Below are 26,164 nucleotides of genomic sequence, written 5' to 3' on the forward strand. Positions count from 1 at the left end.
TACACCTTTTTTTGTGTATCGAGCTCTGGATGCTTTGCATCCTGCTACTGCTACTAACAAAATCATGATGATTCTAATGGCTATATGGCGGTTGTGATGATGGTGCAGCTGGAAGCATTGATGCCGTCTGTAGGTTCTGCCATTTGGTGGATTCTTCAACTTTGAAGTCTCCCTTTCACACATTCCCCTTTACCACGCCCGGAAGCATCTTGAGCTCATCTATCTATGATCAAGAAGTGGATCCAGGGACCTTCCAAAAGTCCCAATATCGCAAGTGGAAGATTAGAATCTGGCTTTTAGCAGGGCCTTGTCCACTCCACCCTACTTCTTCTTTGCTTGATGGAGATGTAGGACTATTTTTACGACAGACATTAGAAGTTTCATGACTCTCTCGAGCCTGTAAGGCGTCCACTATGATACCACTTTGGTCATAGAAATCAGACCTGTTTTCATGATTGACTCGAATACACTCTGTCTTGATGCTTCTCTCAGTCATCATGGTAATGTTTGTGACTAGTTGACCTCGCTCAATCAGAATCAAAATCCTTGACCAGCTTGCATTATCGCAGCTCGGCGGTTTTCAGCCATGTATCGACATCGCCTCTTGCCACATGGCTAAATACTTGCACCTCCATGTAGAAATACTCGTGGCTCCCGTCCGCACTGCATTATCCCCTGAGTGATGCTAGCCTGCAAGCCTTTTCCAACCAGTACCGCACCTTGTGTAAACTTGAGTCTAGACACGTTCCCTTACAGAGATCTCCCATCCCAGGCTTATCGCTGCTGGAGCTCAATTCCAAGTTCCTGCGAATCCAATATGATTCTTTACTATCATCTCATATGGCGAGCGCTAAGGGATGCGAATGCATCTGGACTATGTCTACCTCCCTCTAAATTATTGATACTGACACTGGCAGCACTTGCATGTCTTGCGGCTATAGTCGGAGCTGTTCCAGGTGACGTACCGTAGCCTCCTCCAAATGGGTTTGAGCTGTAATCGGCATTGGACGGCATGCTCGGAGTGTTGGTCATGAATGGATTTCGACTTCCTGCCCCACCTGCTGAATGCATCGATTGAAGGGACACAGGCATGGTTGAGCTGCGTTTTGCACCAATTAGGGCATTGGGATTTCCAAAGATATCGCCCGATGGTGCGGGTGAAACTTGTTGCTGATATGAAACGGTCTGTACGTTGGAGTTTTCCGAAGCTGGTTCAGGGATAGAGGCGAGTTGCTGAGAGCCAAACTGGGGTTGATTGAATAGCGCCATGATCGAATTCCTGTCATGACGAATGGTTGGTTGCGGCGCAAGTGATTGAGGTTGCTGGCCGAATTGCTGTTGAAAAGGATTTGACTGTGATGAGAAGAGTTGTTGGGCGGCATATTGGGGTTGTGGAACTTGTGGCTGCAATTGTTGCTGCGTTTGATATTGCAATTGTGGCTGGCTCTGAGATCGCGCTTGAAGAAGACCATATTGATAATTGAGATATTGCTGAGACGACTGCCCCTGAGCGCCAGGGAAAGAGCCCTGCGAACCCGATTGTAGTGGTTGTTGACCAAATGGATTACTTGACTCGGATGAGGGTGTAAAAGCCGATGCTGGGCGAGCTCCGCCATATATCTCTTGTGGCTGATTTATAGGAGAATGTGGTTGCTGGCTGGTCCCAGGTGTGGGTGATGGTGGAATACCAAACGGGTTAAAATTGGACGCCAAAGAGCCTTGTTGTCGAGGAAGTTGTGTTTGCTGAACTGGAGTCCCAGCCTGAAGATTCAGAAAGGGGTTTGTCGATGGTGATGAAGGAGCTTGCACATTGCCCGAAGTCTGTTGAAGGTAGGGGTTGCTTCCTGTAGACTGAGCAGATGCGGGAGCAGGCTGAAAGAATGGATTCGTGTTTGTTGGCAATGGGGCCGGTGAAGCAACGTAGCCTTGTTGATACTGCATTGGCAGGACTGGGGGTGCCACTGATGTTTGATATCTGGGGTCTTGAACTGAAACTTGACTGGAGTACCCTCCCGTACTATGAGGGAAGAGAGCTTGAGGAGGTTGCAGAGGCTGAGCTAGTTGGAGAGAGTGGAAGGATTGCTCAAGTCCGGTCTGTGATTGCACAGGTTGCGGATCATGGATCTGCCCGAACGGATTATTGCTTGCATATACTTGAGATCCTGTGCTTGAAGTTGCCTGAGGGTTTGAAAAGGACAAGCCGACAATGGGCTCTGCTGAAATGTGGTTGTAAGGGTTGTTAGAGGTCTCTGTCCCTTTTGAAGGAGGTTCTGGTGGAAATTCGTTGTTAGAAGCCGGAAGTCTGCTGGGCGAGGGTTCCTTTCTTGCGGACGAGTTTGAACTATTGTTGGGTCCGAGCTGAACGAGCGCTTCAATCGTCCGTTCAACATTGCCCTTCATACGTCGAAGCATGCTCGTGTTGCGCCCGGTATCAGTGAAACCCATATCTCGTAACGTGGCCAGCTTCTTTTGCAACTCTGCATCTGTCATCTCATAACGCGCGTCGTTTGCTCGTGATGGTGAGTGGTAGTCGTCACGGGGTATGTGAAAGGTGCTTTCAACCCTGGGTTCATGGTGTTGTTTCTTTTTGTCATGTTTCAAGCCCAAGGCAGACGATGATGCGCGGAGACCAAAACCAAAGAATTTCCCTTTCTTGGGTGGTAGGGGTGGAGGCGGTGATTCGGCCTGGGGGATGGAACTTGTCGCTGGAGGATAGAGAGGGGGATCGTCTCGACGAGGAGGTTCAGGTCTACCGTCCGACAAGCTCTTCTCTTGATACTTCTTGCGAATAAATCTTTCCATTGCCGAGTCCACCTCGTCTGCGTCATGGGGAATATCAGGCTTTCTGTTCTTTGGGTTATAGATCTTGTTGCTGGCGATGTTGCCGTTCTGTCTCATGTACTTTTCACCGTCAGTTGTGAAGTTAATGGGGCGATCGAGTCACTCACCGAGACCTGGTCCGAAGACCAAGTATCCATGCTCAGGGACTTGACCTTTGAGATGTGTGTTCCCAGCTTTCGGTGTAAGGATGCACATCGCATGCACAGAAACACCCCTAGGTTCCAGCTCGCCCACGATGGGTTCTTTGCCCCACAATCGGCGCATTCCGAGTTCCCAGATACGCTGAGGAGATCTTGAAGTTCCCGTTCATTTCGCGCTTGTTGTCGCTTGCTAACGGCAGCCATCACACGACGGTGTCGCTGTGCGATCGATTGAAGAGGAGCTGTGATAGGGGATCGTCGGAGGCTCTTATGAGGAGACTGAGACTAAAGCCGCTTAAAGGAGGTGATTGTAGTAGATTGAAGTCGTGTAATTGTAGTTGTCGTTGTCGTTGCAGCCGCATTTGTGGTTGCCGATGCAATGATGCTTTTTGACTTCAGTCGTGGAAGGCGCGGTGGGGGCGATGGTATTAGGAAGGCGCTCAAGATGTCAACCCCATGGCAGTTGGAATTGATCTTGTGTCCAAAGAAATGACAGAACGATAAAGAACATAAGCTCAACTTCTTGCTACCAGACTGGTGAATGAACAGGAGAATCCAAGGCCGAATGATGCTTAGCAGCTGCAGGAGGCTGTTGAAAGGTACCCTAACCTGTGGGAACGCAGCCACATGGTGCAGCACTGCAGTGTTTGGGTACCTTGGTAGCTCTGCCACGGCCTGCCATCGATGCGCCTCCTCGGCCCCATCAGTCTTATTTCGGTTACGGGCCGCTGTGTGGATGTTTCTTGGAATCTTGCATAGAGTTCGGAATCGCCCCGCGGACTATCATTTAACAAGCGACATTATTATTGATCAATTTGGGCTTCCACGAGGTACAATTCAACGACAGGTGATACACCCATATCCACACACCCCACGGATCATCCTCGACGTGAATCCCTACTCCGTAGACCCAGAAGTGCTTGACTATTGCCCTTTCTCAGCATACCCTGCCTTGTGCCTCTGGCTGCTCACTGATGAACTGGTTTCCCTTAATGGTCTCGGAATATCACATCGTGGCTGTGCGAAAACGCTCAAATGCACCGGGAATGACATGCTGCAAACAGTCTTCTGAAGCTATCTACATTTTCAATCTATCATAGATGCGACTCAATGCAATATCCACAGTAATGCTTGAACTTCCTCGACCTGAAATAAACCAATGCAAAATAACCATCCCCTCAAGACATCTCTGAATCTCCGTCGCTTCGCCGTGCTACTGAATAGTCCACTGGAAATGCATACGCATACGCCTGCAACATGCCATATTGGTGCTCCATTGGTTCGTCATCAGACAGATTCCACCACTCTCGACTGTTGTAAGCCGGGTCGCTCGACGGTTTATACTCTTCCTTCGGCGCAGCAACACTTCTGTACTCCATGGGAGCCGTATTGCCATTGATATTGGGCAAGTTTGCGTAACCTTGTACAATGTAGGGTTCAGCATTGTTTCGAGACTCGAATCCTGCAACACCAGGCAGCATACTTTTTGACTTTTCCTCTTCCGCGATCTGTAAACGATAGCGCGCCGCCTCTTCCTCTCGCTCCATACTCGCCTCGGGCCAGTTACCTAGATGCAATGGATGCATCTGATTTCCATATGTTGGAGGAGAAATCTGCCAAAGTTCTATCAATCTTTGCCTCTGCTCTTCTCCTGCATGCTTGAACAAGGCCAACTGGGATGGCAACAGAGCTGAGTGATCAACTCCCACATTCTCTAAGATCGTCGAGACTGAAACTTCGTGCGCTGGGGCTTGATGGCCGGAATGGTGGTAATGTTGGGTGATATAGGTGACGGGGGCTGGCTGTGGGACAACCTGTGGGGTAGGAGGCATGGACAAGTTCTGCTGGTGCTGATGCTGAAGGGGGTTCAGGTTCAGGTTTCGCGTCATCAGATTGATGAGGTCATCCTGCATCTTGATATCGCCTTCGGAGGTCGACAGACCGCACTGGACCCGAGAATCAGAAGGTCATGAACCGGATTGGGAAATGGACAAACCTGTCTGCAATGTGGGTTGTCTTCAAAGACTGCCATCGTGGTGGTGAGATCCGTCTCACAGCCACAGTGGTGGCATCGGTAGAATGCCGAAGCCATCTCTTGCAACTTCTGACAAAGAAACAACCCAAGACGTAAAAGACCTTCCGATTGCAGTAGGAAAATCAACCAGGAGGAAGAGGGAGACGTGGTAGAAACTGACAATCAGGCTTCAATATCGTATTGAGCTAACTAAACGAACAACGTGCTATAGAAGCTCCAGAGCCAGGAATCCAATGGTCCCGATCCTGGTCCAGTTCCAGATCCGGCGGCTAGGGTCAAGGCCAAGAGTCCTGGAGATTTCAGGTCCGGAATCCAGGAGAAAGGCTGCTTCTGTTTGTTGTAACGACGCACGATCTGGATATACGTATCCAAATGGCGGATAGGCAGAGGGAAGAGATGGGAGTTAGGGAGATAAGGGGGACAAGCGGGGTAAGCAAGATTCAAAGATGATTTCTTGCAGGAAAATGGTGATCTGACAAGTCTAGCATCCAACTCAACATGAAAGAAGAGATACTAGAGTTGTCTCGATGGGAAAAGACAAACAAGGTGTCAGGTTATAAGATGTGGGAAAAGGAAGTTGAGGAAGAAGGCAGGGTGGGAAGGAACGAAAGTGATGAGGTCAAGGGTGAAGGGGAAGGAGCAAGAGGCGGTGACACGTATGTCGGTCTTGGGTTGGTGCCCAAGTACCGATGCCAAGCATGCTAAGTCACGCTGAGGTATCTGAGGAAGGTTGAGCGAAAGACGCGGCTTTCGGTCGCCTGCGATGGATTTCGCGACGTCAAGGTGTTGCAAGACCAAATAGAAACCCCAATGCACATCAACTCCTCCACCGTTCTCCATCGACATTTGATCTCTTTCTAAGTCTACTTTGCCATCCAACTCCTGATTTCCCTTGTCTCAACATGGTAAGCTACACTTGTATGTCTGCCAATTGCACCTACTGATCCTCCTCTCTAGACGTCAATAGGCACGGGCTACGACCTTTCGAATTCAGTCTTCTCTCCCGACGGCCGCAATTTCCAAGTCGAATACGCCGTCAAGGCCGTTGAGAATGGTGGGACCGCCGTTGGCATCAGAACAAAATACGGCGTTGTGCTCGCTGTTGAGAAGATCATCACATCAAAGCTACTGAAGCCCAGCGCCAATAAGAGGATAGCTACCGTCGATCGTAACGCCGGCATTGTCACTTCGGGGCTGATTCCAGATGGTCGCCATCTCACCAGCAGAGCCAGAGATGAAGCCAGCAGTTGGAGACAGACATACAAAGGCCCCATTCCTATTTCTGCACTCGCTTCGAGAGTCGGGGGTTATGTACAAGCATACACTCTCTACTCTAGTGTACGGCCATTTGGAGTGACAGCTATTTTGGCTGGCTGGGACTCAGAGGCTGAGATTGGTGTTGATGGCCAAGTGGGCAATGGGCCTAAGACTGGCAAGGGCGGGAAAGTCGAGGACGAAGCCGTCAAACGAGGCGGCCCAGGACTGTATATGATCGAGCCCAGTGGCCTTTACTGGGTACGTGGCATTATAGTTAATGAAGAGGACGAAGAAAAATACTAACTCCGCCCTAGGGATATTACGGCGCGGCTACTGGTAAAGGACGACAAGCTGCCAAAGCCGAACTCGAGAAACTAGACCTGGCTTCACCCACCTGCGAACTCACCCTCAAAGAAGCTGTGATGGAAGCGGCAAGAATCATCTACGTCGCTCACGAGGACTCTAAAGACAAGGAATTCGAGTTGGAGGTTACGTGGATTTCCTCATTAGATGGTCCCACCCAGGGCAGACATGAACACATTCCTCAAGACCTGTTTGAAGAGGCGGACAAAGCAGCCAAGAAGAGCATTGAAGGGGACGATGACGATGACGATGAGGACGAAGAAGGAGATGCCATGCAGGAGTGATTCTGTCTTGTTTAGCAAAGTCGGCACTGTAGCATTATTTGGAGTCTGACCTGGTCAGGCAGGGGTTTCAGAATTGGGCGAAATTCAAGCCTTTCAGCCTGCATCTGCCTCGAAGCATCTGCTGGTTTGTTGCGTTCTCCTGGATCAAGCAAGATCTATGCTCATTGCGTTCTACCTGGTAAATTTTTGAGTAAGGAGTGGTTATGAGCCTCCAATTTGACCTTGAATCCAGCCTCGTCTCTTGACTCCAAGCTCGACCGCAGCATTTCCCCAGTCTTCACCGTGGTTGTGCCCTTTAGCTTCTTTGCCAGTCCCTCCGTCGAGACCTGCTCTTGCAAGGCCCTGTCCCTCGGTGAGCACGGTCAACAGACCGAAGATCAGCGGAATTCCTGTGTCGAGCTGAACCTTCATAAGCCCATGGCTGACAGCGTCGGCGATATATTCAAAGTGCATTGTTTCACCCTTGATGAGAACACCAATTGCGATGACTGCGTCAAACGCCTGTCTTGATCCCCTTGGTCCTTCCTCTTGAGGTGGTGCAGGCTGCAAACTTCCTTGGAGATCTGTAGTTGAGTTGCTGCCCCCAAGTAGATCACCAATACCACTTGCAAGGCTTCCCACACCTCCGGCGATCGCACTTGTGGTACTCTGTATTTGCGAAGCGGCATAAATCTTTTGTGCAGCCAACGGCAACTCGTAAGAGCCTGGCACTGATTCCATCACAATATTCTCCTCTTTTACCCCCGAGGCCAACATGGCCTTTTTTGCGCCAGCAATCAGGGCATCAATAATGGTAGTGTTCCATCGAGCGTGGACGATGGCGATGCGCAGGTCGGAGCCATCGTGCTTTTGGGGAGCGCCGGGACCTTTAAGAGAGGCCATTATGAGGATCGAATCTTTAAATCGGGAATAGGGCCACTGTGGGCTTGCATGTAATGTAATTTATTCTGGTAGTGGATTGAATGAGATGCAGTAGCACGTTGAACCGACTTACTGTGTGGGTTGTGGGATGAGACGTCAGTGTCGAGGCTGGGGATGACCATTTGTCCGCAGCTAAGCGCAGTTATTACTCCGTACATGGGATAGAAGGCCAGCCAGTCGCAAACTCTGCCCCTCACCCTCAATTAATGCAAGGTCCCTCGAGCCCCTCGGCCACTCGTGCCACACTCAATAATGTCCAAGCTCAATGGCCTATTTCCCGCCCTGCTCTACCTCCCACTCACCTGTTTTGCCCCCAATTAACCCCCCCCCCCCCCCCCCCCAAGTTTTAGTCACTAGCGGCTCTTGATAGCCTAAGCCCCTTGCATTTGTTGCACCTGGAGCACTCTTAGCCTTAAAAACCACCACTCAAAAGCCAGCCCGAGGGGCCCATGTCTTTTGGCGCGGTTAAGCTTGCTCTTAGCGATCATGCCTCGAAACCTCCTTCCATTAGGGATCGACCTGCACTTAGAGGGATAGCGAAGGGCGCTGACAACTGCTGTAAGTTTTGAACAATGGCAAAGGTCCTTCACATGCCCAACCAGACCATTGTAATGTGGCAACTGGAAACTGGAGACATAAAATATAATTGTGCCCATTTGCCAGATGATGGCATTCTTATGTCGATGAAACTCAACATATCTCTTACTTTCTTGACTGCAAATCCTGCTCTTTGCCAACATCAACTTTGGAAATCTCTTAAATCCCCCCTTTGAACCCAACCCTGACTATTCGAGATTGCCTGAATTGAGTATTATTGTTCTTCTCACGATCACTCCCTCTGACGCCTGTTGTGCCTGGGTTTGACTGCTGTGGACCAATCAAAATCGTCCTAAATTCCCAACGTCAATTGCATCAAATTCTACCGTCCACCACCAATTCCCACAATGTCGCCTACTGCAGTTAATGGAAACGGGGTGAATGGGGTTACTTCTGTCAACGGAAGCACCACAGGCACCCAACTCAAAGCCACCGCTCCCGCTTTTCACCCATCAGGAACCCCCGACAAATCAAGATACCATGCCGCCTCATCAAACGAAGCAATCCACGCCGAGCATGAATATGCCGCCCACAACTACCATCCCCTGCCAATAGTTTTCGCGCGAGCATTGGGAACGAAAGTGTGGGATCCTGAAGGTCACGAATATCTCGACTTCCTCTCCGCCTACTCTGCTGTGAACCAAGGACATTGCCACCCAGAACTGGTCAAAGCTCTTGTAGAGCAGGCTTCGACATTGACTTTGAGCTCAAGGGCTTTTTACAATGATGTATTCCCTAGGTTCGCCGAGTTTGTCACAAAGTACTTCAACTTTGATATGGTTCTTCCCATGAACACTGGAGCTGAAGCCGTTGAAACCGCCATCAAGATTGCTCGCAAATGGGGCTATAAGTCCAAGGGTATCCCTGATGGTGAAGCACTGGTTCTCAGCGTGGCCGAAAATTTCCACGGCCGAACAGTAAGTTGTTAACGCCAACTCCTTTTAACGTAAACAAATACTCACGTGTTAGTTCTCTGCCATCTCAATGTCCACTGACCCCGAATCTCGCGACAACTATGGCCCCTATCTTCCAGGCGTTGGCTCTGTCAACCCGGCCACGGGAGAAATAATCCCATACAACGATGTCGATGCCGTTCGATCTGCCTTCGAGTCGCATGGCGACAAAATTGCCGGCTTTTTGGTTGAGCCAATTCAAGGCGAGGCTGGCATTGTCGTCCCTTCAGACAACTACCTCTCCGAGGTGCGAGCGCTCTGTGACAAGTACAACGTCCTCCTCATCTGCGACGAAATCCAGACTGGTATTGCACGAACGGGAAAACTGCTCTGCCATGAATGGGCTGGGATCAAGCCGGATATGGTCCTCCTCGGCAAAGCTATCTCTGGTGGCATGTATCCTGTCTCTGCAGTGTTGGGCCGGAAAGATGTCATGCTCACCATTGAGCCCGGAACCCATGGCTCCACATACGGCGGCAACCCGCTTGGATGTGCCGTGGCTATTCGAGCTCTAGAAATCGTGCAAGAGGAAAAGATGATTGAGCGAGCAGAGAAGCTTGGCCAAAAATTCCGCGATGGACTCCGCGACCTCAACTCGCCTCTAATTACCACTATCAGAGGCAAGGGTCTGCTGAATGCTATTGTCATCGATGAGTCAAAGACTAACGGCCATTCTGCCTGGGACCTGTGTATGCTCATGAAGACCAAGGGCTTGCTGGTAAGTTCTCCTCGGTGTGAATATGGACCCAGCGAACCTGTACTGACCCCCAACAGGCCAAACCCACCCATCAAAATATCATCCGGCTGGCACCACCTCTTGTCATCACCGAGGAAGAAATTGCCAAGGCTCTACAGATTATTGGAGAAGCCGCCGCAGAACTCCCAACCCTGACAGGCCAAAAGGAACACGATGTCCTTCCTGAGGGCGAGAAGAATGTCCACATTGGCGTTGACAACTAGCGGCAACCACACAAAATGGAGGAATCAAGATGCGCGTGATTTTCACTCTCTTTCTCCTTTTACATCTATTATTGGTGTATAACCAGGGCGGACTTTAGTCTTGGGACACAAAAGATGAGAGTAGTAGCCGTTGAGTTTAGACATGGTCCTCTCCGGCGTACTTTGATTGACGATGAGGAATGGCGTGGGCTGCACCTGCAAATAGGATCAGCATATACCCCTAAATGGGCAACGTGTTCAGCGCTCGACGAAAAGAATTTCATGACATTTGATTAGCAACTCGAAATCGTGTACCATGTATCTAACAATATATTCATCCAACCGCTTGAACGCTGCGCACTGATCATCGCTGGGTTTCTCGTATCCTTTGATGCACAGACACGTGATGACATTGTGTATCCAAATCACGTGGCTCTTGGCATCAAAACAATTCCTCACCACTGCCTCGTCCCAATTGATGTGTCTTTTCTCTCTCATGAAATGTCGACAGCATCATCACCACATCCATTGTAACCCTGCTGTTGCCACATCTTGACACTCTTGACTTGCATCCCTGGTCCATTGTTGTTTTGCCAAGTAGGATACCATGTATCTTTGGCGTTCCAAAAGTCCCTCATAGCTGTGGGGCTTTCGTCAACCCATGGTTTCCCAGCCTTGCCATCAACAAACCATCCATTGGTGCCTCCAACTGCAACGTTGAGGATCAGATAAAAGTCCTGATCAAAGGGTGTCGCAGGGTTACCGGTCTGACTCCAGGGATTGACAATTGCTGTGCCGTTGGGGAATGCTAAAGGAAAATTCCCCCTTTGCCAAAATGGGACGTTGAACTTGGTGTAAATGATCTGCAGCAAACGCCCGTCCAGGTAAGTATAGAGATAATCCTCACTCCACTCCAAGCCAAAGGTATGGAACTGCTCAGAGAATGTCGAACGCAAAGAATTCTGTTTGCCATAAGTCCTCCACCACGCGTCGTTCGCCGCGTCTGGACCCCAATGCAGCGTCGACGATATAACGTTGTTCCCTCCTATCGGATAAGTCCAGTTGTTCCCTCGCGATTCTGCTATGTCGATTTCACCACTTTTGGGCCAGGCGCCATAGACAGACTCGCTCGGCATCATCCAAATCGCCGGCCAGAGCCAATTTCCTTGAGGCAGTTTGGCGACCACCTCCACCCTGCCGTACTTGATGTTGGCTCCCTTTTTGGTGTTGATACGGCCGGATTTGACAGGGTTGATGATGGTGCCATTCGTGGTGTTGGTCGTTGCGACGCAATTGTACCACATATCTGAGGTACAAATCCCTAGCTGAGTGAGATTGAGCGTGTTGTTCGTGGTCAGGAGAGTGGCTTCCTGAAGCGTGGGCACAATGTGAAGCATATCGTCCTTGATGAACACGTTTTCATCTGAAGTGGTTGTTTCCTCGAACTGACCATTTCCAAACCCTCCTACTTGCACTTCATAAGTCCAAACACTAGGATCAAGCAGGCCACTGGAGAAGTCGTCTTCATACACCATACAATACTTGTGCACCGGAACCGATCGAACCCCAAAGTATACATTGATTGCCGCGACACCCAGCCCTAATATGATTCCAATTAGGGGAATGATCGTCAGCCACTTCTTCTTCGGATCCTTCCGATGCTTGAGCCACGACATGTCTCTTTCGACTTCCCTGATGCGCCTTGAACGGAAGTAGACTCCCGCTTGAGGGGCTACTTTGTCAATCACAGCAATTGAAGATCGATGCCTGCTTATCACAGGTCCGATCACGTCGTCTCCAATGGAATACTGACGAACAAACCGTGGCGATGCATGCGAGCCTGATGACGGTGGGCCTGCAAAAACCCATTTTCTTGGGCTTTGGAAAGCAAGATTTGGGCCTTGAGCATCTTTGCTGTCCAAGGATGGTCTTGAACTATCATCAGTACTCGACACCACAGGCGTGATATTTCCGTATGTTGGGGTTTTGGGCCCTTGATCAGCCCAGACTTGTGGTCGGAAGTATTCCTTGACTGACAATCGCCGGTCCCACTGATTCCCCTCCCTCCTAGCTTGACCTGAAGCTGATTCTCGCCTCTGCAACGGACCTTGAGCGGTATGAACCCGTCGCAGATTATTTGAGAACGAGCTAGAGCGACTTTGAGGGACAGAAGTCGCAAAGTTGGTCTGCTCCAGATTGTCAACATCGATTGAACTGCTTCTCGCACCATAGCGAGCCATATTTCGTGCATACTCGGCGGCGTTCGTCTGTGATGGGTTGACTATCACGATCGATTCTTGACGACCGCCTGACTCTTTGCGTCTCCTGGTATGCTCCTCAGAAGAAGTCGGTTTGACATAAGCTTCAGCCACTGATTTGGATCTCGCCCATAAGCTTTGTGAGGCTCTTCTTGACCCTGGCTGGCTGGTATTATTACTGCTGGATCCGACATAGGCGGACTTACGTTCAACTTGGGGAGCCGGTGGAGTTGTTGTGAGAACATTTTCGCCCATCAAATGCGAGGGAAAATAGCTGGTTCTTTCAACGAAACCTGGTTGACTTCCTCGTCGATGAGAAGGCGTGGTGTTATGACTTATGCTCATATTCAACGGCACAGTTGCTGTGGGTGAAGGGCCATTGGATTCACCTGTCCCAGGCGATGGTTGTTCGGAATTTGCCTCATCAGAGTTTTCCTCAATCACTGATTCAGTGATGATGGTGGTGGTCTCCGTTCCGGAGGCTAAAGGCGCCATGGAGAGAGAGAGCAGAGTCGAAACCTTTGCTGGCAACGTTCTCAGAAGCAGTCTCACAGGACACTACAACCTACCGGGGGGAGATTGAGAAGAGCGCTGACCTAAATCCATTCAAATCTCTGACAGTCATGTCGCTTCATCATGCGCCTGCCAAGCTCACGTACGTATTTTGAGAGAGATATCAACTTGACTAGACACTTTATGCTCGATGCACTATTGGTAATGAACCGGGTCTATGAAAGTCTCTCGCCGCTCACCCATTAACTTGTCTTGCCGAATTCCGCAGGTCTTGCCAGACGATATTGGCGGTTTCTCGTCATGGACTCATCCATCTACTCCACGGCCAGTGGCGAGATCCTACACGCACGGACCGCCAAAAGTTCGGTGCTTCGGCGACCGCTCGAGATGCCATGGCTTCGCTAAATCAGGAACGATCGGGTCAAAAACGTGCACAAATGCCCTGGGCCCTCGAGGTCAGACCACTTATTGGCTCTTGCTTCAAAAATGACACGAATATTGCCAGTTATCGGGATAATCCCACAGAATGAACCGTTTTCCTGGTAAGCATTGATGATTGCGCATTTGTTCTCTAGGGCTTTGTGTTAATTCCGGTATGGGGTCGTTTAAAGTTCGGTACCATACGATCGAATCATTCGCACAGGCCAAGTGAAAGTCGTTAGAAGTCATCCAGAAAGTCTCTTACAAAGAAAGTATGTCTAAAAAGGATAGGATTGCCTATTTGCCTTTGGTATGGCTGCTTTACACTTTGGGCTGCGTACTTTTGGACAAGCCATGAAACTCTGCTTAAACACCTCACCATCCTGTTTCCTTAGAAGAAACTTCACGGCTTTGGGACAAATCTAGGCGACGGGACATAATTGTACCAGACAATACAATGCCAGGAACGATGAAGCCCGGGAGGGTAAGAAATCGACCTCCTAGATTGACAATACAACAAGGAACCCAATACAACCCACAAACTTCCTCTGAAAAGAGCACACCCACGCATGCCAGTGTGCAGGAGCAATCTGAGTCTCTAAACAGCAGCTCACAAGCAGAATCCAGGCCGCCGGTATCGGTCAACAATGTCAAATATGAGGTCATGCTCTTGTATCTGCGTCAGCAGCAGCTAGAGAGACGTTGGGCAAGTGATAATACCGCAGAGGGCGTGGTGCTGAAGAGAGGAAAGCATGATTTTATCTGTCAACCAGCAGAGCTACCAAAGCATACCAATGGATTCTACGACGAGATCAAGAAACTTAACGTCAAAGTAAGAAATCAGGGCATTGAGACGACAAATACTGACTTCGCATAGGTTGCAATGACTGTCAGGACATCAGCTATCCAGCTATTTCTAAAAGAGTACAAATTGCCATTTGTCCCTTTCAGTAATGGGCAGCAGCTTCATATCATTGAAAACATGAGTACACTGTCATTCTGTAAGCGCCATCACTATGCTGCATTTGTCCGTAGTCAAGGGTCGCTGGTTGTCTGGGATGAAGACCCCACTGAGGTGATCGCTCGCGCCGAAAGAATCGAGAAATACCTGGTCAACATGCTTTGGACTCTGGACAGTGCGCAAGATCGTTCCTTTACCCAGATTGAACGCAGCAAAGAGATGATTGAAAAATCCAAGCAAGTCGACGTCCAAGCCACAGAGGTAAGCTCAACCAAGAGTGAAAGCTCGACCAAGGAGGAGAAACCCCGAAAAACAAGGATCTATCAATCAATTCTAGTCGCGATAGTTTCTATCTTGACCATTTTCTGTCTGTCAATCGGTTGGAGAGAAATAGCAAAGGAAATTGCCATCGACCATACTTACACCCGGCTCGCGATCCTTGCCGCAGCCCCTCTCCAACTTTGGCTCGCCTGGTTCTTCTTCACCACCCTGGTCAACGGGATTTCGCAGATGATTGGACCAGTCCACCAAGTGGCCGAGAATTCCAAGTTCTATTCTGCCGTGCCTTCTGAACGGCTTCACAACAGGGAATTGCCCCATGTTACAATCCAGTGTCCTGTCTTCAAGGAAGGACTCGAGGCTGTCATTATCCCTACCGTCACGTCAGTCAATAAGGCTATCTCAACCTATGAGCTACAGGGCGGGACGGCCAATATCTTCTTCAACGACGATGGCATGCAATTGATATCCGATGATGATGCGCGAAAAAGAGTGCAGTTCTACGAGGACAACAATATCGGCTGGGTCGCCCGTCCAGGACATGCTCCTAAGGGCGACGAAAACGGTAATAATGTATTCATTCGCGCGGGGAAATTCAAAAAGGCGTCCAACATGAACTACTGTCTTGCCATCAGTAATCGAATCGAGGAAATAATGAGCGAAGAGTCACGAACAAGCGCATGGACTCAAGAAGACGAGGATCGAAGCTACCAAAATGCATTTGATCAGGTTTTTGCAGAACACAAGGGTCGAGCTTGGGGAGGTGGCGACATTCGAATGGGAGATTACATCCTCCTGATTGACTCCGACACTCGAGTACCTGAAGATTGTTTACTGGATGCAGTCTCGGAGATGGAAATTTCGCCGCACATCGCGATCATTCAATTCAGCAGTTCCGTTCTCAATGTGACGCAGAGTTTCTTCGAACGAGCAATCACCTTCTTCACCAATCTAGTCTACACCGCGATTCGATACGCTGTCGCCAATGGAGACGTTGCTGCCTTTATTGGTCATAATGCAATTTTGCGCTGGTCTGCGGTGCAAGACGTCAGATATACAGACGACTCCGGGATAGAGAAGTTCTGGGCCGAAAATACCGTGTCAGAAGATTTTGACATGGCCCTTCGTTTACAGTCCCTTGGCTACGACCTAAGATTCGGCACATATTGTGGTGACGGATTCAAGGAAGGCGTGTCCTTGACCGTCTACGACGAACTCTCGCGATGGGAGAAATATGCTTATGGATGTGCTGAGCTTTTATTCAACCCATTCAGATACTGGCCTACACGAGGACCAATCACTCCAATGTTCCGACGATTCATAACCAGTCCGATGAGCCTGATGGCCAAGATCACCATCTTGGCTTACATCGGCACCTATTTCGCCATCGCATCCGCCTGGGTCCTGACCTTGATGAATTACTTTTTAGTTGGCTGGTTCAACGGATACCTTGACCATGCGTATGTCAACAGTTTCCAGATCTATTTCGGCATTGTCATTGTGTTCCAGGCGCTAGGGACAGTCAGTCTGGCCGTCTTCCGTTATCGTGTGGAGAATCGGTCTTTGGTGGGAGCTTTTTTCGAGAATCTCACCTGGTTACTCTTGCTCACTGTTTACCTGGGTGGAATCTCCATGCACATTTCGCAGGCAATTCTCTCATATCTATTCAGCGTCGATATGACATGGGGAGCCACGGCCAAAGAAGCAAAGTCCACCTCATTCTTTCGGGAGGTGCCCATCATTCTCCGAAGGTTCAAGTTCACCTTTGCCTATTGCATTATTATGATCACAACTATGATTGTCATGGCTGGAGTGGGGCCTCTGGGACAGCTGGTGCCGCACGACTACAGAATCACCACATTCACAGCCATCTTTCCTTTGGGCATAGTGGTGGGGTTTCATTTCTTGCTACCCTTGGTTCTGAATCCTGGTTTGATGCAATTCACATTTTAGAAAATACATCCGAGTCAGCGAGATTTGTGGGATTCATCCATCATGACTATGCAATCCGATGGCGACCCAGTCCATGGCACAACCCCCAGAGGTCGAACGCTCGCGTTCGATCGACAGTCATCCAGTGGCGTCTGTCGAACGATTCGAACAGCGATAAACGGGACATGTGTCAAGCGAAGGCACACGAACGGGATTCGCAAACGCATAGATCTAGGGTATAAATATCTGCATTTCTACCTAGTCTAAAGGAACCTCCATATTTCCAAACTCTACACATCTGAACAAATAATATCAACGAGAAAAATTCACCAATTTAATCTCATCATGCCTAGAGATGATATCAGCCAATGCCCTCTGTGCGACTTATGGTTGCCGACATCTGACTATAAAACCCATATATGGAACGAGCACCAGAGACGTCCTTGCGAACATCCAGGCTGTACGAAGACTTTCCGTCGCAAGAACGAAGTGAAGCACCATGTCGAGATGGCACATAAAACATATGGATCCAGCTCTTAGCTTGCTGACAACCGAGCATTCTGTCGTGGTATTTTCGGCTTCCTTGATGGGGATGCTTTGTATCCTATAGGTATCTAGATAGTACGCAGTATACGGTATGACGTACGCCGTGGTCTCAGAGGATCGGGAGCTGGGATGTACCACCATTATGGATAGGGCCCCGTGGCTCCTGATGAATGTATATTATATGAAGGAACCAGAGCAAAAAGCTAACTTCATCCGCTGGGCGAAAGTGAGCCTTGCGGTACTCGGGTTCTGTCAATCAACATAGATCTCAGTATATCTGGCCAATCAGAATTGATCTAAGTACTGTGCGATACTTTGATTTCTGCGTGAGACGTACTTGTGCCAATGAACGCATAGCACATCGTGAGCTCTTCCAGAAACAGGTCTCCATCAGAATCATAGTAGACAGCTTTCAGCCAGAGTCAGAGAATTTTCACCCTCCAGCATCCAAGTCTGGAATTAGGAGGGTCAAGGTCTTGGATTATTGATCCTTTGAAGCTGTGAGATTAGGTATGGAGGACCGACAATTTCATTCTCCATCCTGCAGCTGTGAAGTCGATGACCATAGAAATCATGCTATTGACGCAAAGTCAAGTTTCTTGAGAACTTTGCATCAGCTTCAGGTTCCTTTCCAGGACCAGGTCGGGCTTCTCTTCTGGATATTTCTCTCTTTGTGAGTTTGTCAGTGAAGAAACATGTGTTTTCGCATCGATACTACTTACTTACCGTAGAGATAGGCATACCAAAGGTCAACAAGAGGTCATCCTCGCATGCATGCGGATGCATCAAGTACGGAAATCAGCCCTGGTTACTGACTAGATTTGCCCTAAGCAATACACTTGTTGGTATCTCGTTCTTAGCTCTATCACCATGATAGACTAAGATCTCAGTCGCCTCATCAGCGCCTTGCAGGCATCCTGTGGTAGAATTGGACTTACCATAAAAGTAAAATGGATGGCATGAGTTTGCCGTACGAACGATGTCGCCCTCAGAAACAGGCATATCTTGCTTCTTCGAGTATAGCCTTACATCTAGCCCAATTCTTGGGCTTCATTATTGCATTCGGCTCGGTCCCGATACACTTCTTGTACTTTGTGTCCATTGCTGTCAGACACGCAAGCCGGGTGGCGCCGATCGTTCGCTTCTCCATTGAAGTTGATGGTAATATAGAGGACCTTGAGTCCAGAGCTAGGCGGAATAAGTCATTATTACCGTTACATCACAGAGGAGGTGGTAGGAGTGTAGAACTTACTGATCGGAGCACTATATGCAAACTGAAGAAGGAACATTGAAACGAAAAGAACGATGGAGTTGAAGTTGAAACGCATCTTCTCGGACAATTGGTCGTTTGTGATTTGTTTTTTCCGGAGCTTGACGCTTGTCCTGGTGTTCACGGTACGTGTATGTTGTAAAGAGAACGGGTTCTCACCTCAACAACTCGAGAGATCATCCATTCTTTATACACCTGCAATCCGTATGCTATGTCGATGATCTATACAAGACTATCAACATTCAAACAACGACATCACCAATAGTCACACCCCAGCCTCTCAGGCGATGACATCGTTCCCACGATCTCCACTAGTTCCACGCACAGCACAGACCAGATTCGGATAATTGATCGAGAACACCACGTTTATGGGCTCAAGTCGTGATCTGTGCTCCTAGACCGTTTGCCTTGGCACGCCGCCAACGAGCACGAGCGTGGCTGGGTTACCAAGTTTTGTATCGTCTGATCTCCCGGAGTACGTAGTGAGGTATGCATTTATGACGTTCAAATGTGTTAGTTGGGGTCAAATGATCATGAAGCGTGGCAGTGTTTGACGGTTTCAGAACATCTTCCCAGCCACTGAATCTGAAACCACCCTCAGCATACAGCTTGAAGCACATTGGAAAGGCCTGTGCAGTCTTGTTTGTGTTGCATGATCACGCTCATGGTGGTCGACAGTCCTGCAGCCCTCAACCACACAGCCATGAAACAAACACCTGGAGGATATTCAAAGTTCTCTAAGATCTGTCTCGTTACTCGTATAGTCTCTAACTGAGTGAAGATCATTGAATGCTAAGCCAGAGCGATACTCTGAGGAAGTCCTGAGTGGTGAGGTGGCCACGGCCACGCGATGATGGTCCATGATCACAGTCCCTCGACCCTAACCATTGTGGGAAGGGTGACATGCCTTGATGGTTTTTATGAATGCGGCTTTCAGCGCCATTCCAGTCATCTTCTAAACCGGCTGCGTAGCCTGAACGGGAATCATCCGCCTACTTATCTATTCCCAACGGCGTGTCAGTTTTAAGGTTTCAAGAGATTCATAATCGTATCGCTCCAGTGTAGATATCTTCAAAGTCAGCCAGAACACCACCCAGAGGTAGCCTGAGTAGCTCCCAAAAGGTCAACATGACGTCCTCAATACACACAGTGTCTTCGTCAGTCAAGATAGCATATCAATTCCATCACCCCTCCACCACGAGCAATCCACCACAACCGACAATCATTCTTATCAATGGACTGACCGATCCCAAAGAATCATGGCTCAGCCAGACCCCCGCCTTCACGGCAGCGGGCTATACGGTGCTGATCTACGACAACCGCGGAATTGGAGCTTCTTCACGTCCAACGGAATCAGGACAAGTCTATACTGCTTCAGACATGGCCAATGACCTTGCATCTCTGATCCGTGGCGTGGGCATCCGTGGCGAAGTGCACATTCTCGGAATCAGCATGGGCGGCATGATCACGCAAACATTTGCTCTGGAACACGTGCTTCCAGGAGCGATTCCGGAAATCAATGTCCTCAGTATCACGTTGGCATGTACCTACGCAGCACCAAACACGTTCTGTACGCGCATGTTCAACTTCTGGACCCATGTCGCACAGAAGCTCAATCTCGCTACCGTCATGCAAGATCTGGCCTTGTGGTGCTTTACTCCCCCTTTCTTCGACTCTGCGTCTGGGAAGAAGATGCTTGCAGAATATGACGCTGAGGTTGCCAAGATTGATGATGTGGCTCAGGGTGGCATGGGTGTCCCGGCATACCTGGCGCAGATCAATGTGATACTGAAGTTTGATTCGAGGAAGCAGTTGAAGAGTCTGGCAGATCGGATTGGGAAAGGAGGGCCGGAAGTTATAGTACTCGTCGGTGAGAATGATATCCTAATTCCGGTTCCTTTGTCACGAGAGTTGCACGAGTTGATCCCTGGGTCGAAATGGCAGACCACAAAAGGTGGTCATGCGTGTAACTGGGAAGAGGTCGATGCGTTCAACCAGATCTGCTTAGACACGTGGAAAGCCGTTGAAGAGAGGAGAAACCCTTGATGTTTCAAAGCTAAGGTATCTATCTGTAGCCATCATATGAAGACTTTGCAGCAGCATGGAGAAGCTAAGTTTTGGAGCGGGCCTCTCCTCATTCTCCTGAACCATTTCTTGTCTGCAACTCTGGTCGATCCCAAAACCAGCACCATTTCCTAATCATCTGCCATTAGGGATGACTGAGCACGATTGCTAGACGTGGGCAATCTTCGACGCCGATGTATGGCTTTCGGTAGTTGCATGTCCTCAAGCACACCCTGTCCCTGTACTTTTCATAGCACAGGCAAGTGGTGTGTTGTCTCCGCCAGTTGCAACCTGTCTTACAGCCTAACCATCCCAACCAGCCTATCGAGAAGTAATGCAGGTTGCTGTGTCCTCTCCAGTCTCGATGGATCTAGCACTGTCGTGAAAATACCCCTAAGGCTTTGGCTCCAAGGCCCTTGTGATGTAAAGCTCTGACCTTCAAGTCCATACGGGTATTGCTCATCCACGTTTCTTAGAAGAGAAAGTGGAATCTGGGGTCTTCATTTCCACAGGCTTAATGTCGTGAAATGGAGGCAGTTTCGAACTCGGCAAGTGCGTTCAGAATCCTTCGTCTGCGTTGTCTTGGGTCTTTTGACACAATCGAGGCAGAGACCGTGAGTCTTCAAAGTTCTCTTCATCTGCATCTTCAAACGATGCACAAATCCCATGGCTTCTCCTTCCGCTTTACAATCACAGTCTAGGTCATGACAAAGCTCCAACCGGTCCATTCCCTCTAACTCATCCACAGCAAGATTGAAGTCCCAAGGCGACAGATAACCGCCAGGGAGGACGGGCCTCTCTTGAACGAATCGCAAGACGAAACCAGCTTGCCGCTGGCAAATCTTACATGATCCACGGGCTAGATCTGAGATTTGGTTGAAAATGACACCTCGGATTTCTGAGACAAGTCGCTTGCAAGCATCTTTGAAGGCATCTAAACATGTTGGCTGACTTCAACGAGGTCTTCTTTGAGATTTACTTACCGAGAACAGTGGCATCGGTGGGCGCGTATTGGGCCAGGTAATCCTGCAAAGATTCAACATCACCACAATGGGTTCGTAGCAGGCTGCGCGAGACCTTGTTAAAGGCGTCCGGAAGGTCGAAGTCGATGGCGATAATAAGGAGTCGAACCATTGTTTCAATATCGCTGTCCGAAGCGAGCTCGCAGACCCAAAGAGTGGCGCAGTTGAGCATGGGAGTAATGACTTGATACTTGTCGCACAATGTGGCTAGCTCTTGCAAGGAGTCGATATCGAGTCTCTGCGGAACTGAATCAAGTTGAAAATGAAGTACGTGACAGAGTGTCTTGAAAGCGGCCTGGTCGTCGTCTGGGAGAGTGATGCGTTTCGGGTTGCTAGCACTATTTTCGGCGGTTACGCCTTCAATGAAGTTTGAGCGCAGCATGACTTTGAAGACGGGTGAGGCGAGACAAAGAACATGAGAAGAGACTCGCAGCTTCTTCCAGCCGATCTTGATAATCAAATCGCCATCCGGGTCGATGTTGACGGTCGTCATGCTGATAATATTGTTGCAGGCTCGTGTATGGCAGTGGAGAAAGAGTTCAGCCTGCGTTCAGAGCAGTAGCTTGCGTTGAGAGAAGTGCTGACTGAGTCGAGATAGGAGATAGTTAAAGGACGTGCCGCTTGATGGTGGATGAAAAGGTCGCATGAGAAATGGGAATCTGAGTGTGGGAGAAAGTTTTATAGCTAGATATATTTTTAAGCAGGTTCAGTTAAGATCGGTTGGTTCAGATCTTGGATGTCACGCGCAAAGACCGAGGGATTTGCTTTCACTGTCTCCAACAGAACACATGCCATTCATTCTCTCACGTGGTGAGGAAGCCTGCTGCCTATCTTCTCTTCTTGAGAATGAGCTAAACAGCCAATACAAGCCAATCTTCACCATGTGCTGTAGACCTTGTAGACTTTCGTGCGTGGTAAGTCTAGAAGCTCGATATTCATCATGTAAAGTCCAGTATGGCCAGTCCTAGAAGAGTGGCGTAGGGTTGAACCGTGACTTCGCCCTGATTCTTGCACCGTACATGTAGAATAATATAGGTACTGGTAGAAAGGCAATGCATAGAAAAGCAAGAAGAGAGGATGCCCACGGAACTCCAAGATTGTGGTACAAGGCTGGCGCAAACAATGGAAACCCAGCTGCGGCGATGGATCGGATGAAGGTGTTGATCGCGATTGCACTGTTTGAGTAGAAGCCGTAGCAATCGATGATGTAGCTCACACCTTGCCAAAATGTGACGAGGGAGCCCATGCCAATGAATGCTGTGGCAATGACTTGCGGGACCCAAGTTATGTTTGGATTTGATGTCCTTGATGCGATCAGCAATTGGAGATAGGATCATTTTCGCCGGTCAGCTTGTACGTACCATCCAAATATAAACAGTCCCATAGGCAGGGCTATGGCTCCAACGATCATGGGCGGGAGTCGCTCCTCGGGGATCACCTTGCCATGCTTGATGAAGGATTTGGTGACATTCGTTCTCGTTGAATAGGCGATCATGCCTGTGCCCATGCCGATACCGACGATGAAGGCTGTGAATGGTAAGGACCCAACCCCAGCATTCCAGCCACGTTCTTCTTGGAATGAGATAGGATACTATGGGGATTAGTTCAGTGTCAATGATCCGAGATTCATAGACTCACGGCAACGAATAGAAGGTAGATAATCCTACGCCATGGATTAGCACGAACTGCGGGACAATGGGAGCAGCGACGCTTACCCATATAGGACGCTCATATATGTGGTCATAAGAGCTAGAATGGGTTCTTTGCTGATCATGACAAATGGGCGGACAAGATAAACGGTGACCAAAGTCTTCGCGGTAATGCGATTCTCATCTGCTTTGGCATGAAGTGCCCAGTTCTTTGTCTGGTATCTGAGTCGCTTTGCCTTGATCTGCAGAATTCTTGCAGCCGATGTTTCTGGGATGAGAAAGAATCCAATGGCCCCAAAGAGACCGGTCATGATAAGAGTGATCCAAGCAGTCCAGCGCCAACCTAGGTAGGACTGTGTAATAAACCCGCCAATGATAGGACCTACCACGGGTCCAGAAAATGCAGCAGACGCAAACACGCAGATTGCATATGCTCTGTCGAGTGGACTCCAGATATCCGCCAGCGCTCCGCCAACCACAGCCAGGGGCGAAGAAGCTGTAAAGCCAGCCAAGAAGCGACCAAGCATAATTGTCTCGACATTCTGAGCTACTGCCACTGGGATCTGAAAGATGCCAAAGAGATAGTAGCCGGCTAGAAGTGGGATTCTCCTACCCCAGACCTCTGAGGCTGGACCAAACAGAATTGGGCCGAAGACGAAACCCTGAAAGACTTAGCCGAATTGGCCCGAATAGGTTCCATGTTGGTGAATATGATAGAACTCACGATGAGGAAAAGAGAAACGCCCAAAATGGAGACAACATTTGAAATACCATACTCTTGGGCCACAGGTCCGATGGCAGAGGCCTTGATGTTGAACGTCAGCAGTTAGGTTCTTCTGAGAAGCAGCAGCCAACCTGACATACGTAGATGGAGCTTGAGATTGTGACAACAAAGGTCATGGTTCCCATGGCCATAGTGATTGCCCATTTCCTCCGTTTTGGCCAGTTCAGAGGATTCTCTGGGTCGTCTGGGCCATCGAACTCGACAAGATCACTGCTTTGATCCTGACCAGTATCACCAGTCTCAACGGGAACCTGGACGCCAGTGTCTCTCGTATCGTCAGTCACCTCACTTCCAATAGGCTCAGGACCTGGATATTTCTCTTCGTCGTGCAGCGACTGGCGGGAGCCTTGTTGACCACCAGCCTCGCTCATCTTGCCCAGCATCAAAGATAAGGCAGTAGATGACGTGAAGTTGGCAACTCGCGATTCTTCTTTTTTCCACCCATGCGTCAAAACTCAAGGGTATTAGATTTCAGACTGTCTTGACGATGCCATGATAAACTGAATCTGACGCGACATGCTGGATAGTGTCTGAGAAGACGTGTCTATGCTAGAAACGAAAGTACACACAATATAGTCGGAGGTAGTGGTGGTCGTCCGGAATTAAGGCCCTTGGCCGGATGTACGGCACAAGATCGATGGCATGGAATGGGGCCATTCAATGTACGATTGCGACTCGACGGCCGAAGAGATTCTGGTAAGGAAGCACGGAACACCACCACATACGCTAGCTGAGGCCCGAGAGCCGCATGCGCGTAGTCTCCGACTCGCCGCAGAGCTTTCGATATTTAATCCATGGGCTTTGTTGATGGTTTGGTGGGGGTTGAGTCTTTCGCAAGGCTTGCGTGCTTATGAATCCAGCGAGAGACGAGAGTAGCACTGCATACTCACCCCTTGTCACGGAGATAGGCCTAAAATGGAGCCCGAATAATCAGGCGAGACAATCAAGTCATGCCGATGTTGTACGAATATTTTCATCAAGCATATGAATTATATCTCTGGGTATACGTCTGTTCTTCGAAGCAACGGGATCATCCTCCTGACATCTTTCACAAGGTCCAAGTCAATGTCAACGGTCAGTATCTCAGGTTCCCGCCCATTCTCACCCTCGCGATCAATGTCAGTAACATGGTCAAGGCGGCCTGCCACTTGGCCATTCGGTGATATGACAATAGCATCTCCATAGCTAACGCGTTTCTCGTTGTGCCGACCACATTGCGCTGCTGCAATGATCCAGCATTGAGTTTCGACCGCACGGGCTCTCAGTAGAATCTCCCAGTGGAGCTTCCCTGTGGGAACCGTGAAAGCTGATGGGTACAAGATGATATCTGCGCCGAACCGGCGCAGCCTAAGCGCCGGTTCCGGAAATCTCAGATCAAAGCAGATAAGACTACCTACCTGGCCGAGACTTGACTTGAAGGGGGAAACAATGTCATGGCCCGGCTCCGTTGAGTCGCTCTCTCTAATTAGGGGTCCCCCCGGTCGCAGGTCGACGTCAAAGACGTGTAGCTTTTGGTATCGGTGTACAATCGCCCCCTCTTGATCAATCCACAGGAGTGTATTCTTAATCCGTTGTGACGGTGGGTCCGTAGGCTCGTGAATTCCAACATTGATGGCCAGCGAGTGGTCTCTTGCCGCTTGCTGAAGGCCACGAACAAAAGGACTTTTGGATACGTGCTGACAGAGGCTCACGGATTCGGCGGGAGACGAGGCAATGTAGTCGCTTGCTTCGGGCAAGAAGAGGGCCTAATTGATTGGTCTGCATCAAGGATGTATTGTTGAGGGAGAAACACGGGAGCAAGATTGTCTCAAATAATCTCTAGGGAAAACCTACCTTTGCGCCAGATGCCACAGCTTTGCGAATCAAGGTCTGACATTGCGCCAAATTATGTGTCATGGATGCAGTCGAGCATATTTGCCCAACAGCCTGTTGATGGAATTATTAGCAGGTTTAAAAGGGCATGATAATGTCTTATGTTGGCATACTGCGATCGCCATAGTTGGGTCCGATGCTGTGGTCTGCTGTCTATAGTCGAATCGTGCTATTAGACAACAGAATCAGCAAACAGGCATTGCTGTTGTTGGAATGAAGAAAGAATTGGATGAGATGGATGAGATGGATGTGATGCTTGTCTTG

At 49.3% G+C, this 26,164-nt stretch overlaps 12 protein-coding genes across 13 annotated transcripts; 5 read left to right on the top strand and 7 right to left on the bottom strand.

The window, feature by feature from the left end:
• Positions 1–515: 515 nt before the first annotated feature.
• PV10_02972 (uncharacterized protein) lies at positions 516–3,527 on the bottom strand. Its single transcript, XM_016367357.1, has 2 exons — positions 2,949–3,527; positions 516–2,901 (listed from the first exon to the last, which is right to left on the bottom strand). The coding sequence occupies exons 1-2, from the start codon at positions 3,183–3,185 to the stop codon at positions 832–834; spliced, it is 2,307 nt and encodes a 768-aa protein (XP_016226875.1). The 5' UTR covers positions 3,186–3,527; the 3' UTR covers positions 516–831.
• Positions 3,528–4,034: 507 nt separating this feature from the next.
• PV10_02973 lies at positions 4,035–5,646 on the bottom strand. Of its 2 annotated transcripts, XM_016367359.1 has the most exons (3): positions 4,978–5,646; positions 4,465–4,927; positions 4,035–4,401 (listed from the first exon to the last, which is right to left on the bottom strand). In XM_016367359.1, the coding sequence occupies exons 1-3, from the start codon at positions 5,071–5,073 to the stop codon at positions 4,160–4,162; spliced, it is 801 nt and encodes a 266-aa protein (XP_016226877.1). In that variant the 5' UTR covers positions 5,074–5,646; the 3' UTR covers positions 4,035–4,159. The 2 variants fall into 2 exon arrangements, with proteins under 2 accessions (XP_016226877.1, XP_016226876.1); XM_016367358.1 differs by having other exon boundaries at positions 4,035–4,927.
• Positions 5,515–5,721, top strand: PV10_02974 (uncharacterized protein; the record flags this gene model as incomplete). Its single annotated transcript, XM_016367360.1, has 1 exon — positions 5,515–5,721. One exon carries the CDS (start codon positions 5,515–5,517, stop codon positions 5,719–5,721), a length of 207 nt encoding a protein of 68 aa, XP_016226878.1.
• Positions 5,722–5,811: 90 nt separating this feature from the next.
• PV10_02975 (uncharacterized protein) lies at positions 5,812–7,153 on the top strand. Its single transcript, XM_016367361.1, has 3 exons — positions 5,812–5,921; positions 5,974–6,531; positions 6,588–7,153. Exons 1-3 carry the CDS (start codon positions 5,919–5,921, stop codon positions 6,918–6,920), a joined length of 894 nt encoding a protein of 297 aa, XP_016226879.1. The 5' UTR covers positions 5,812–5,918; the 3' UTR covers positions 6,921–7,153.
• Positions 6,910–7,936, bottom strand: PV10_02976 (6,7-dimethyl-8-ribityllumazine synthase). The gene has a single exon (XM_016367362.1). It carries the CDS (start codon positions 7,800–7,802, stop codon positions 7,122–7,124), a length of 681 nt encoding a protein of 226 aa, XP_016226880.1. The 5' UTR covers positions 7,803–7,936; the 3' UTR covers positions 6,910–7,121.
• Positions 7,937–8,533: 597 nt separating this feature from the next.
• PV10_02977 (ornithine aminotransferase) lies at positions 8,534–10,676 on the top strand. Its single transcript, XM_016367363.1, has 3 exons — positions 8,534–9,355; positions 9,408–10,109; positions 10,166–10,676. Exons 1-3 carry the CDS (start codon positions 8,786–8,788, stop codon positions 10,349–10,351), a joined length of 1,458 nt encoding a protein of 485 aa, XP_016226881.1. The 5' UTR covers positions 8,534–8,785; the 3' UTR covers positions 10,352–10,676.
• On the bottom strand, positions 10,596–13,237 carry PV10_02978 (uncharacterized protein). The gene has a single exon (XM_016367364.1). The coding sequence runs from the start codon at positions 13,081–13,083 to the stop codon at positions 10,825–10,827; it is 2,259 nt and encodes a 752-aa protein (XP_016226882.1). The 5' UTR covers positions 13,084–13,237; the 3' UTR covers positions 10,596–10,824.
• A 664-nt stretch (positions 13,238–13,901) lies between these two features.
• PV10_02979 (uncharacterized protein) lies at positions 13,902–17,521 on the top strand. Its single transcript, XM_016367365.1, has 2 exons — positions 13,902–14,353; positions 14,399–17,521. The coding sequence occupies exons 1-2, from the start codon at positions 13,979–13,981 to the stop codon at positions 16,712–16,714; spliced, it is 2,691 nt and encodes an 896-aa protein (XP_016226883.1). The 5' UTR covers positions 13,902–13,978; the 3' UTR covers positions 16,715–17,521.
• A 2,040-nt stretch (positions 17,522–19,561) lies between these two features.
• On the top strand, positions 19,562–20,705 carry PV10_02980 (uncharacterized protein). The gene has a single exon (XM_016367366.1). The coding sequence runs from the start codon at positions 19,638–19,640 to the stop codon at positions 20,553–20,555; it is 918 nt and encodes a 305-aa protein (XP_016226884.1). The 5' UTR covers positions 19,562–19,637; the 3' UTR covers positions 20,556–20,705.
• A 297-nt stretch (positions 20,706–21,002) lies between these two features.
• On the bottom strand, positions 21,003–22,219 carry PV10_02981 (uncharacterized protein). The gene is made up of 2 exons (XM_016367367.1): positions 21,557–22,219; positions 21,003–21,507 (listed from the first exon to the last, which is right to left on the bottom strand). Exons 1-2 carry the CDS (start codon positions 22,086–22,088, stop codon positions 21,074–21,076), a joined length of 966 nt encoding a protein of 321 aa, XP_016226885.1. The 5' UTR covers positions 22,089–22,219; the 3' UTR covers positions 21,003–21,073.
• A 47-nt stretch (positions 22,220–22,266) lies between these two features.
• PV10_02982 (uncharacterized protein) lies at positions 22,267–24,595 on the bottom strand. Its single transcript, XM_016367368.1, has 6 exons — positions 24,109–24,595; positions 23,969–24,049; positions 23,311–23,906; positions 23,234–23,258; positions 22,957–23,186; positions 22,267–22,899 (listed from the first exon to the last, which is right to left on the bottom strand). Exons 1-6 carry the CDS (start codon positions 24,409–24,411, stop codon positions 22,560–22,562), a joined length of 1,575 nt encoding a protein of 524 aa, XP_016226886.1. The 5' UTR covers positions 24,412–24,595; the 3' UTR covers positions 22,267–22,559.
• Positions 24,596–25,016: 421 nt separating this feature from the next.
• On the bottom strand, positions 25,017–26,105 carry PV10_02983 (uncharacterized protein). The gene is made up of 3 exons (XM_016367369.1): positions 26,014–26,105; positions 25,862–25,954; positions 25,017–25,773 (listed from the first exon to the last, which is right to left on the bottom strand). The coding sequence occupies exons 1-3, from the start codon at positions 26,023–26,025 to the stop codon at positions 25,018–25,020; spliced, it is 861 nt and encodes a 286-aa protein (XP_016226887.1). The 5' UTR covers positions 26,026–26,105; the 3' UTR covers position 25,017.
• Between the last annotated feature and the right edge of the window lie 59 nt (positions 26,106–26,164).

The sequence above is a fragment of the Exophiala mesophila genome (assembly GCF_000836275.1).
Source record: "Exophiala mesophila strain CBS 40295 unplaced genomic scaffold supercont1.2, whole genome shotgun sequence".
Taxonomy (NCBI): domain Eukaryota; kingdom Fungi; phylum Ascomycota; class Eurotiomycetes; order Chaetothyriales; family Herpotrichiellaceae; genus Exophiala; species Exophiala mesophila.